Raw genomic sequence first — 12,500 nt, forward strand, 5'->3', positions numbered from 1 at the left:
AAATATCGTGATCATAGCAAGCCATGCCGAAAACAGAAAATGGAGCGAATGGATGAAGAGGAGCTTTACCCCCCTATTATGGATCTCGAACGGAAACTCTACCGTTCGAGTGAACACAACAAGAGAAAAAGCCGAATACAGCAAGAGAGAGGGCAGAAAGAGAAAGCTATAGCAAAATGAACTCAAAATGAACGGAATGAACGTTCGAGGACTCGAATCGAGTTCTATGATAGGGGGGTTAGACACACACTTTAGGCACAGCACCCTTATTTGGGGCACATGCGTTGTGAAGCACACACTCGTTTACACACATCCACACACACACACGCACACAGACGCAATCATACGGGGGCCATGCCTGGGCCTTAATTCCAGCACACGGTTTGTGCGTGATCCACACGGCAAGTGACACAACGACGGCGCACGGTATTTCGCCAAAACCGTGCTATGTCGTGTTTTTTCCCCCAGAGGCTCCTGTGGGATGCTGCAGATTCTCCACGGAGAACCCTGAGCAGAGCCCCCATCGCCGTCGCAGCGGGTTCAGTCCCCGCACATTTTCGTGCCCTCAGTCAGATCACAGACACGCGCATACACGGCGACATTCAGGCAGTGTTTTAAGGGGCTTTCGGTGGGTGAAGGAGATGCACCACCCGTGGGGTGGTCGGTGGCAGCGTGGAACGCATCCACCTCGCGAGATCGGTGCAAATGTGCGCGCGGCTCGGGGTTTGGCTTTGGTTAGTTTATTCCGCATTCGTTTCTCCCGTTCGGCCGGTGAAGAACACGCAAAAGAACACGCAGATTGGGATGCAGAAAACGCTCAACAACACTCAGGGTGGAAAAGAAGGTAAATGTATTAATTAACGGTGGGTTAAAGTTACGCAAACCGAAAAGAAGAAACCAAAAAAGAAAAACACTCGGAGACACTCGGCGCATCACGCAGGACGCAGTACGAAACGATAAGGACATCAATGGGCCATCGTCAGTGTAAGGAGTGAAGTAACGGAAACAGAAAAAAACACTGTATGTCCGGTGTTTAAAACACACACAAAAATAAAATCAAACACACACACACACTAACGGACAAAAAATGGTCGCAGTGCGCAGAACACGGAAAACGGTGAACGTAGCACACGACACAAACATTCTACGGGGACATCGAGAACACGTGTGTCCGTGAGGCTCGGAACCGGCGCGACACGCTAGCGGGGGCCTTACTCACTTTTCGTAGCACTTCTGGGGAAAGCAATCTTGCGGTATCTTCGGTGCCTTGCGCCGCCCGAAACTGGGGAAAGCCATTGGATCCTCGTAGACACCTTGCGAGTTCCGACGACCACCGACGGTGATGTCGTCCACGTAAGACACCAAACAGTGCCAAGGCTTTCCCGCAAGATTCACTGCGGGAAATGGAGAGAGAGAGAAAGCATAAGAGCATAGAGACCGGCCAGGTCCGCGTTGGCCACTTACGAGGGGCGTCCGAGTCGTACGACTTGTAAGGTGTCCGCTTGGGCGTATGCTGCTGAGAGCTGTCCTGCCGGGAGCTGTCCCCGTATGTGACCATCTTCTTCAACGGTGGCATCCGGTCGCCCGTCGGATCCTCGTCGTCGCCGTGCCCCGACGACTCCTGCCCGATCGTACGCTGAAACTCCTGAATGCTGATCCCCAGCCGTGTGCCCTCGGCCAGCGTGTTCGGTCCGACCGCCGCATTCTCCACACTGTAGCTACTCTTGAGTGACAGCGTCTCTAGCCGGTCCTTGGACAGATGCTTGCGGGGCAGCTTTTCGCTCGACACCTTCATCGGTAGCGCCGCCGCCTGGTGCGCCTGGTGCTCGTCTTCGTCTTTCGCTTCCTCGACGCGCTCGATCAGACTGAGCCGCTTGATCCGATCGAAGCTACTGTGGAAGTCGTTCTTCCGCCGGAACACGATCGGGATGGTGCTGATCGGTAGGTTAGCTCCCAGAGTCGTCGTAGCCGTCGCCGCTGCCGCCGACCCTTGCTCGGTACAGGCCACGAACGGGGCCTGCAGCTGATCGCACAGCCTCTTGATCTCCTGTCCCATGTTGAACTCCTCGTCCGTAATGTGGCGCTGCTTCTCGAGACTTCGCCGCTTCAGCTGCGCCTCACTGCGCTTCTGCTGCCCATCATCGGACTGGTCGGCAGCGCCACTGCTGCTGCTCCCGCTACTGTCACGGTTCGGCTGGCTCAGATGGATCCCTTCGGCTGGTCCTTCGCCGCCGCGTTGGCACACCGTGGTGGATTTGGGGCGCCGCAGTCGGACCACCTCCTCCGCGGTGGGCCGCGTTACGGGGCAAGTGTCGGAGTTGCGACGGCCTTCGGGTTCCGGCGATCCGTCTCGATCCGTTTGCGACAGACTACGGCCCAGCGACAGCGACTTGAGGCTCTTCAGCTCCGTCTCGAAGCTGTGGATGATGTCGTCAAACTCGGAACCCTTCACCAACGGTTCCTTGTCGTCACTGTCGCGCCCCGACTGCAGACTGCCGTTGTCGATGGCGATCGTAGGTCCGCGTGTTCCGGGGCCTTGGGCTGGGCCGGGGAACGGTTTGCTGCCGTTGTCGATGCCGCCGCTAATGCTCCCACCGCGCCGACACTCGAGCGCCTGGAAGATGGAGTTCGAGATGCTGCTCAGGTTCGACTTGAGGCTCCCGTTCGAGACTTTGCGGTCGGGCGAGTAGAGTGCGCCACTGTTGAGCAGCAGACTCTCGGTGTCGGCCGCGTCCACCAGGGCCGCGCTGCTGTAGCCGACGGTGTCGCTGAAGTAGTTGTTGCTGCCGTCGATGTCGTCGTTCAGGAACTGGAACAACTCCTTCTGCTCGCAGTTCAGCAGTTCGTCCTTCAGGTTCATCTGGTTGATCAGCTCGTCGTGGTCGATCGAGAGCGTGTTGAGCGAGTGGTCCGAAAGGCGGCCGGCGGCCGCCAGAGCCTTCCGCAGGCTGCTGCTGGTGCTCGGCGACCGCTGGTGGGAACCGGCCCCCCCGATCAGCGGTGACTGCGTGGCCGAGCTGACGGCCGAGGGTACCCTGTCGGTTGCCGCTAAAAAAGAATTATCCTCGCGTCTAGGTGCCGTCGCCGTTGGGGCCGTGGTGGCCTGAGGTTGAATGAGCGAGATATTGCTGCTCCGCAGATAGTTGGAGCCCGCGTTCAGCACCTCCTGCATCAGCGGGGAGTGACACTTGGCGGCGACGGCGGCAAGCGACGACGACGGCGAGCTGGCACTCGACGTCTTCGACGAGATCTTGTCCAGCGACTTGCGGTAGCTGGGCGATCGGTTCAGGAGCGACTTCTGGTACTGTAGGTACGCCTCGTCGTACGGTTGGTACGCCGTGTCGGCGATGTGGATCGACCGGTCGTTCGGGTCAAACTCGGCCGCCGGCTGGTGCTGGTGGTAGACACTCCGCTGGAGCTCCAGCGAGTCACACGGGCCGGGTTCGTCCTTGCTCTGCTGGGTACCGAAACCGGAAGACATTTGGTGCAGAATCTTGCGCTCCACGTCGGTGATGTGGCGATGCGGCGGCTGCGGAACCGTCGGTTGCCCATCGTCCCGCGGTAACGCCCGGTCGTCCATCTGGGACACCGTCTCCTGGCTGCCGGAGATCGTCCGCAGCGGTAGCCGATCTTTGAGCGGGATGTCGTAGCAAAAGTCCGACCCAGAGACTGGCCGATTGAGCGATTCCTGGAAGCAAAAAAAACACGTTAGAAACATCCTGGAAAATCCGTGACACAGGTCAGTGGGGGTGGGTGTTAGAAGTGATAGTCAAGTACTCTTTAGTGTCCCCAGAAAAAGAAAACACCGATCCGCGTGAGGTGTGGCATGCTTACAACAGTCTGAGGCTGATCCTCTACCTGATAGCTTTGGCTATAGATTGGTCCACCCGGGTACCGGTAGTCGGCAGGAACTAGTTCCTTTGGCAGGCTCATGTACTTCTGCTGTTGCGGCTGCTGCTGTTGCTGCTGCTGGGTCTGTACCTGTTCTGGCTGCTGCTGGAGGTCCACCGAAGCCGAAGGGAGTGTTTGCGCCGCCGCCACCACCTCCGTACCCATCGGTTGCATCTCGAGCGCGGTGTGCTTGGTTCGCTTCTTCTCCTCGCGCTGCTTGATCACGATCTCGTTCACCAGCTGCTCCAGCTTGGTGTTGGCGTAGTTCTCGCTCTTCTCCTTGCTGGCGTTCCGCTTTTTGCGCACGATCGAGCGTATCCGCTCGAAGCTGCGCGCCAGCTTCGAGTCTTCGCCCACTTCCTGCGCCGATCCGGTAAATATATGGAAGCGTTAGTTTGGCCACTTTAAGACTTTGGGGCTTGGGAGTACAGAGGGTACGGCGGGGGGCACTGTTTCTGCTACAACGAGCTAGTGGAGCAACAACAAGGTACAGTGCTAACGCTGCAAGCTTCAACAGAACTACAACTACGGCTAACATCAAATCTAATTCTAGTTCTAGATGGCCTATGGCTACGCCATTGTACTGCCCATTAAGTGCCGGCAATCCTAGGGTGCGAATTGGGTGTTGCTGCAGCCTCTCTAATGGGTGCGCACTAGGTCCCTGCGGCCCCCGAGAAAACCCAATTTAGAGAATTTGGAATTTACCTGTTCGAAACTCTAGCACACATTGAACACAAACAACATCGGGTGACGTCACGCGGATGCAAGGACACACGTGCACGCATACACAGTGACGGTAGTGGAGTACAGGAGTAGTAGTAGCAGTAGCAGTAGTAGTAGCAGGAGTAGTTGCAGTAGTAATAGAAGGAGCAGTCGTTTGTTGTTGCAGAGTACAGATGCATAACACAGAGCACGCACACGCAGAGCAGAGAGACACGCACGCAGAGAGTCATAGGTGAGTTGGTCCAGCAATCGATCGAAGGAGTGTGCGGAACCAATTGCGGTAGTGTATTTATTGTGGTGTTTTTGTTATCAACAATCGAGTATCGTACAATTTTGGGCAGGGTAACGAGCGTTCGTAGGACCCGCAGTAGAAGTACAAGAAGAAAATGGCGCAAGAGCAAGGTCGATCGGGTTGAGGTCGTTCGGGTCGATGGACGGGTCGGAATTGCGAAGAGAGTAAGAAAAACACACGTATATATATATTTACACAAGCATTGTTGTACACTTTTTGACAGAATAGCTTTTGGGCGATCGATTTGAGGAGTTGCCCATCGTTAGGCTAATGGACTTGAATGTGGTGTGCAGTGGTTTGGAAATGTGTACAGAAGCTCCTTCCGGAAACACGATCAGTGGAGTTCTCGTGGTGATTGGGTGATTTATATGTGTGTCGCTGTCGTTGGCACGGGTATGATTCCAGTATGTCTAAGGCTTTATGTAAAAGCATGAGGTTTAAGCTGTGAGACCTATGAACATGATCGAGTGAGTATACAGAATTCTCTGCATTCATTCCTGGTTTACCGATAGGATTAACTTCACATTAACAGTTAGCAACTCGAGCCATCGTCTTTTGGATAAAACTTTGTATTGGGTTAAGCAAAAAGGCGTTTCAAGCAATATTTATGGTAAACTATTGCTGTTCGTAAATGGCTTGAGTCGGGACGAACTTCCTCGACACCTAGCTCTTGGTCGGCCAGGCACTGCAAAAGCTGACGAAATTTGGCAACTAGCGGAGCAGAATCGACCTGAAAGGTATCAGGATAAAGCTGGGACATCAACCTGCTGAATCGCGATTAAATTGAACCATGGTATCATTCATAAAGAATATTGCAAGTGATCAAGGCGTAAGGCAGGTGACTGTTTACAAACGACTTCAATGCCTGGACTGACGGTAAATAAGCCTATTTTGTGTGTTTTGTGTGAAGAAGAAGCGACCAGAATTTTACACTAGAAAAAACATTTGTGTCTAGATCAAAAAACATCTTGAAGGGCTTGTTAAAAGGTTGATCATTTTGATTTCGGCAAAACTTTTTTAATGGTAAAAAATTTACCGGGTAGGTATCACCGGAAAATCACTTTCCCTAGTTTCTTACCGATAAACCATTTTCCTGACTAATGCTTAATTTTCGTAAAAATTGTGATTTTTCAAAGATTCATCAGAAACTCGATGAGATTGTTTACTTGACTCCCAATATTTGTGTTACTTAAGAGATTTGCCTAAAAGCCTCACTCTATCGTGACTGTGTATGGGGCGTTTGTGTTGGCCTCACTCAATTTAATTGTGGTTTTCGCGCAACGACGGTGGTGCCGTCATTTGGACCCACCATTGTTGCTGTCTGTTGACACTACAAACTACGACGACAACAATAATACACACGCACACACCTATTCACGGGATGAGTTTCCAGCATTCGGGATCACATACACAAACACACAGATGCAGAGAGGATCACGGGCATACACAATAGGTACATTCTTCTAAGGAGATCGTTCATTCGCAAACACATCGCACACACAGACAGAGAGCTAATATGGCGGCGAGATGATGCGATGATGATGCAGGTTTGTGATGATGAATTGATGACACATTGATGCAACACAACCAACACAATAGATCTCTCCTATCGTTCGCTCTACGTACCTCCTTTTTCGATTTTAACTCTTCCGAGTTGAAGCTGTTGAGCAACAAGGCCAAGAACAAGTTCAGCACCATAAAGTTGCCCATCACCAGGGCCGGCAGAAAGATGGCGAAACAGGACGATGCTCCTTCCTGTGTAACGGGGGGGACCACCGTAAGGCGGGTTTCGCATTAAAACAAGGTGATTCAATTTTATCCAGCCGCGCCCCGTACTTGCCTCCTCTTCCGCCCGCATACAGTCCCACAGTGGCTCGATCCACTCTCCGCAAAGTATTCGAAAAATCATCATGAACGAATGGAAAAAATCATTAAAATTCCATCTGCAACGAAGGACGGAACCGAATGAGTGGCCCTCTCTCTCGGAGGGGGGTGTCGAGCGGGGTGGCCCAGATCCGCCTTACCTTGGCACCGGATCCGGTGCAAACTTGTCCGGAGTGTAGTCTTTCGAGAACAGCTGCATGCCGATGACGGCGAAAATATAGATAACAATCACCAGCACGAAGGTCAGGTTACCTAGAGCACCTATTGTCGATATGATAATACTTAGCAGGACCTTCATCGTGGTCCATGATTGTGCTAGTTTCAGTACCCGTAACTGCACACGAACGAAATACAGGTAATACGCGTGTGAATGGCGTGAATGGCGTGGAAATGGCGTGCCCAAGGGCGCGTCAGCTTACCAATCTTAAACCTCGTAACACCGTTAGCCCCTCTATCAGCTCGAAGATCAGATCGAGCAGACTCACCGAGACGATGATCAGATCGAATATGTTCCAGCCGCACAGGAAAAAATCTTTCGACAGTGCCAGCACCTTCAGTATACATTCTAGAGTAAAAATGGATGTAAAAACCTGCCAAGAAGAGGAAGACGGTGTTGAGGGCGGTTGCCTGTTGGAGAGCCTGCACCTGCACCCCCCACTGCTCCTTACCTTATTGCCAATATCTAACGCGTCGCGCACGTTCGCGTTCATCCCGTGGTGTTCTAGTGCTAAAAACATCGTATTTAAAACAATACACAGTGTGATACCTAGCTCAAACAACGGATCCTTAACAATCTGCGGAACGGAACGAGAGCGAAAGTTAGGGCTACGCGCTACGTTTACAACGTTGTTCCGGGGCCGTACCTTATATAAACAATTTTGAAACTGCAACCACCCTTCGTAGTCTATGCAACATTGAACACAGCTATCACAATTTCTATCAGGAAGATCGTCTTCTCCATTGTGGGATGAGTTGACAGATGAAGGCATACGAATAGAAAGAACACAGAAAATTGTAAGACACTTACTGCACCGAACTGCCGGGCTCCGTATCCGGCAGAGGACATCCACCTACCTATTACAACAATTTGAGACAAATACTCGGGATGGAGGGCATAAACGTTCTGCTGTTTGATTTTCGCCAGATTGCCGTTACACTTGATGATGCGAACTTCCCGCGGCGACAGGGCCAGCGTAACGGGCGTTACCTCGTGCTGTTGCTGCTGCTGCTGGAGAGGTAGCGTCAGCTGCGACGCAGGATGCGGCTGCTGCTGCGGCTGTGGCTGGGAAGATTGTGATTGCTGCTGCGCCAACTGAGACAACGCAGGCTGCGGCTGATACTTATGCTGTGGGCCCGGTGGCTGCTGCAATTAAGAAGCAATCAGGGGTGCGATATCGCCAGCCAGGACAAAAGCTCTCTCGGGGGGGTACCAATTAAAATGTGGGAGTGCGAGCGTGTTGAGGATTGAGACGAGGTCTATGCGGGCCCAGGGCCCAGGACAAAGCAAACAAACAGGGCTGAGAAGGGACTCTCCAATGGGTGGACGCCTAGGGGCTCTGGGTGACAAATGTGTGAAAAATGGCTTCCTAGTCTCGGGCCCACGAACCTGCTCGCCCAGCGGATCGCCGGCCACGTCCTGCTCTTCGTGGTCGTCCACGACGCCGGAGTCGTCCAGCGACGACTCCCGGTTGACGCCTCCTTCGCTAGCGTTCGAGCTGCCCTGGCGGCTCGACAGCAGGAGCTGCCCCCTGTAGTTGGGTCCTAGATCGGGAAGGAAAGAAAAACCGGGACCAATGAGCTGGAACTCTGTCGACATTAAGGTGCAGTGCGGGGATGTTGATAGACGAATAAATCATGCAGAATTCGTAAGACGTCACCCGGGATGTGATTGATGGCTTGGGGTTCACACCCGTGTCACTTTATTCGGGGTTCCTGGGTTGTTTGTGGAAACAAAATGGGGAGGAGTTTAAAGAGTTCCTATCCGAAGAGTCTGTTTGCCAAAAGAATTAACAATGACTTTTTTCTTGACACTGTTCCCATAGCCAACCTTGCTTGATACCGGTTCGCATATCTACAGTATTTAGATTTGAAATTTAAAGGTATTCACCCTTTATAGTTTAGCGTTTTAACAAAATTGGTCGAAATAGGCCAGAGTATCGCTAAAAATAGTCTACTTCTAATCCAAGAATCTTTGACTACCCTTCAATCAGTCGCATGGGAATTTTCAACGCCAGAAATACTGAAAAAGGTGCAACTTACGCAGGATAAAATACGGTAAATAGGGATCAAAAAGACGCAAATTTAAATTATGGAACGTTTTGAAATGATGTATCCATACATCGGAGTTTGACGATTAGTTTAAAGTGAAAATCATCATATTATTGTTCGAATCGAATCCTTTACTCTTTCGAAATATGGAATGGAAGAAATGGCCACCCGTGGGACAGACGAGTGTTAAGATCAGTGGCCGCAGCCGTGAATACGCACCCAGTGGATGCAGAGTGTTGCTGTTTTGCTGGTGCTGCTGCTGCTGCTGCTGTTGGCCCGTGGGGCCGACGGTCAGGACACCCTTCGTCCTTTGCACGGCCAGCGCCTGAGGCCGGGCGATGCTGTGCCGTGGGCTAGGGCTGGGACTTGGCGTAGCCGAGCGGCTTTTACTCTACGCGAGCGAAACGGAAGAAAAGGGTTCCCGAATGTTTACCCGACGGTGGCGGTGTGGAGAGCGTCCCGATACCTACGTGGCTGTTCCCGTTGGTGCTGTTGCCCTCCTTTCCCTTTTTCCTTCGGCGCGTCTTTTTGCGCGAATAGGATGCCAGCAGGACGCCTTTGCGGGCGTCAATCTTCTTGCGCTGCTGCTTGCTGAGCTGCTTCACGTTCAGGCTGGCCGGGTCGAAGCTGAACGTGGAGTCGTCCCGGTGATCGATCAGATCTTTGCGTCGCTCCTGTAGCATTCGTTTGGAAGAGGAGTTAGTGCGGGATTTGCTTAAATTGTTGCCAAAAAGTGCGCCTTCGGTACCTCTTGTGTGATTTGCGATTCCTCTTCGTAGCTGAGCGCGACGACGGCCAGCATCAGGTTAATTAAATAGAACGAACCGAAAAACACTACCACCGTGAAGAAGGACACGCTCATCGGACCACACGTTGCCAGGACCTGTCCGCGACGGTGGGACCAAAGAAAAATAAATACAAATTTAGAAAAATACAACATGCCCACTTGCCCGCCGGCATTCCAATCGATGCGATGGTGCGAAAGCTCACCGAGGTTGCCAACAAGTGGACACACCACGACGTCGCACCGTTTCGAAGTCGGAAATGAAAAATCCGCCCTCACTCGAAAGCTGAGCATAAGCGCAAGATTAATGGTCCCACTGTTCCACGAGTGGTACGGGGGCACCCGAGACAAATTGCTTTTCTGCACACAATCCACCGAGAGAGAGCCACGAGCCGGCCAGTGCAGAATTTTTCCACCTTTCTTCGGCTTCGGCAAACAAAAGTCGGACGGCGAGAAATGTAAAATAAAATGTCTTGATTCGTACGAAGGTCGCGCGGCCCCCGGAACCGGGACCCTCGCTGGGTTCGGGCGGCCAGTTGATACATTGAGTGAAATAAATTCTACCCCCGGGAATCGATCATTTCTCTGGGTCAGCCCAGGATGGGCTTTTGGGTGTTGTGGCGCGGTCTTCGCTAGGACGATTTATGACCTTGGGAGGGTTTTGGTTGTGCAGGAGTCATATAAAGCAGCCGGGATCTTTATCTTCAGATGCGCTATGGATGATGGATGCATGGGGGCTGCTATTTTTTAAGTATTTAATGTAACGGAAAAATGATGACAAACAGATGTTTCCAAACGTTCGCAAAAATAATTCAAAACGTTATTTAATAGCGAACTAATGTATAAAATTTAAATGCAGAGATTCAGAGGTCTCCGATTGTCACTTGCAAAAGCACAGCAAACTTAGTAAGAAAATGGGACAGCTGAGGCCTACTTCGGTAATGGGCGGTATTTTTCGGGAACGAAAGTTACTTATTCAATCAAACGCAGCAACCAATGCTTGGCGAAATTAATTATACGTTTCTTAATATACATTTCTATCATTATTCTTTTAATGGCAAAGAATAAGAAACAATGGATACATCTTTTTTTAAATTTGTATTAAAGTAAGTGATCAGAACTCAAACAGAGTTTGTCAAATTATTCGTACAATATCCTAAGCCTACTTACCATATTATATACATTCTCCCAGTAGTCGAGCGTGATCAGCTGGAAGGTGGTCAGCATGGACCACATAAAGTTGTCGAAGTTCGTGTAGCCGTGGTTGGGATTTTCGCCGACGCAGAGACACGTGTACTCTGGAACAACAGACAAAGCGGCGGCGGCCATTCGGTACGGGTTGGTAGATCAAAAACCAAATTAAACAATAATCACAAATCAAAGGTTCTACCCGATCTACGCGTGTTACATTAATTAGACGCCATAGAAGCGCCACGAAGCGAGCGGCCACCGTTTGCATCGCACCCCGTAGCTCTGGGGACACATACGCAATCTCAGGCCCATTCTCAGTGGCCAATAGAATATGCAAAATCGGTTCATCAGCGATGCATAATGCACCTTCGTGTACCGTAGCATCACCGAGCACCGAGATTCCAATTACACACTGTCTCCCAGGGATCTGTCCTGGTTCCTGTTTTCAATAAATAATCGTAAACACACACTCATTTGCCATTCGGCTAGGTCGGGGGGCAGAACTCGAAAGGTAGTTCCCTCTACGGTGCACAGCATCCAATCGATTGCGATGAAATCGAAGCAAGGACATCAGCCGGTCCTCTGGCACAGCGTGCCAAAATGTCAATACCGTTGATCCATTCACCTCGGGAAGGTGCTGGTCCGATGACGGTGCTCTAGTCCCGATCGAAAGCAAGCAGGATTTACTTGTTTGTCGTTCGACAGTGACGAGCATCGGTCGTTGTGTCGCTGTCGTCCCCCGAAAGTAGTGAAATATTCTGGCTTCGTAAACGAAGTATGTTTTGCATTTTCGATGCATCGAATTTCTTGTCCGCTGCCGAGGCTGCAAGTCTCCTGTGGTACGCCGCTTCTTTTTCCGTATGCATTGACCCCGGTGGTACTTCCCGGAGGGACCGGGAATCGATTTGGGCGACACCGATCGGCGATGGAGGTGCACACGGTGGGAATTCAATTTGAAGTAAGTAGCATTGTCGTGAGATTAGAGTGCATGGTGTGGTGTGGCGTCAACATAGCGTGCTGGTGTCCCCAACGCATCCGGATGAGAACCCCCATAATCCATTTACTGACGCTGGGTTGGGCTTGTACCGACGCACTCTCTCTTTCGCTCGCCGGCATCAAATAAAGTCAACGAAATAATTTCCAATCTGCCGCTGGTAATGCTCTCGAACGTTGCTAATCCGATTTTGCCCCGCCGGCGTGTGGCTGGGGAATTCTAGTTTCTATAGGAACGGTTGACTCTATGCCCCTTTGTTGAGCTGGACAATATTTGCTGTCTAAACCTGTTTGCCTGACCCATGTGTTGACCCACATCTTAGTCCCTTTTACGGCCCAACACCATCACTTCCGGCTTACGGCGTGCGTTTCGTACTGGGCATGCTTCAAAGCATCATGTAATCTGGAAAGCGTTTCACATCTGTAACCCGATTCTGGAAGCAGTAAATTCCCTTCATTATTCAGCAGCCAAGG

General features: G+C 51.5%; 1 protein-coding gene across 1 annotated transcript in view; it reads right to left on the reverse strand.

Moving 5' to 3' along the window:
* Positions 1-12,500, reverse strand: part of LOC128279024 (sodium channel protein 60E-like) — a 110,721-nt gene that overhangs the window by 7,455 nt on the left and 90,766 nt on the right. Inside the window, exons 8-22 of the mRNA XM_053017745.1 lie at positions 11,013-11,140; positions 9,807-9,941; positions 9,529-9,732; positions 9,278-9,449; positions 8,397-8,551; positions 7,865-8,150; positions 7,654-7,745; positions 7,459-7,584; positions 7,210-7,380; positions 6,931-7,124; positions 6,747-6,849; positions 6,533-6,661; positions 3,859-4,251; positions 1,465-3,688; positions 1,220-1,394 (exon numbers count right to left, since the gene is read on the reverse strand). Coding sequence (XP_052873705.1) covers positions 1,220-1,394; positions 1,465-3,688; positions 3,859-4,251; positions 6,533-6,661; positions 6,747-6,849; positions 6,931-7,124; positions 7,210-7,380; positions 7,459-7,584; positions 7,654-7,745; positions 7,865-8,150; positions 8,397-8,551; positions 9,278-9,449; positions 9,529-9,732; positions 9,807-9,941; positions 11,013-11,140 — 4,687 coding nt within the window. The remainder of the gene's footprint in view (positions 1-1,219; positions 1,395-1,464; positions 3,689-3,858; positions 4,252-6,532; positions 6,662-6,746; positions 6,850-6,930; positions 7,125-7,209; positions 7,381-7,458; positions 7,585-7,653; positions 7,746-7,864; positions 8,151-8,396; positions 8,552-9,277; positions 9,450-9,528; positions 9,733-9,806; positions 9,942-11,012; positions 11,141-12,500) is intronic.

The sequence above is a fragment of the Anopheles cruzii genome, chromosome 2, assembly GCF_943734635.1.
Source record: "Anopheles cruzii chromosome 2, idAnoCruzAS_RS32_06, whole genome shotgun sequence".
NCBI lineage: Eukaryota > Metazoa > Arthropoda > Insecta > Diptera > Culicidae > Anopheles > Anopheles cruzii.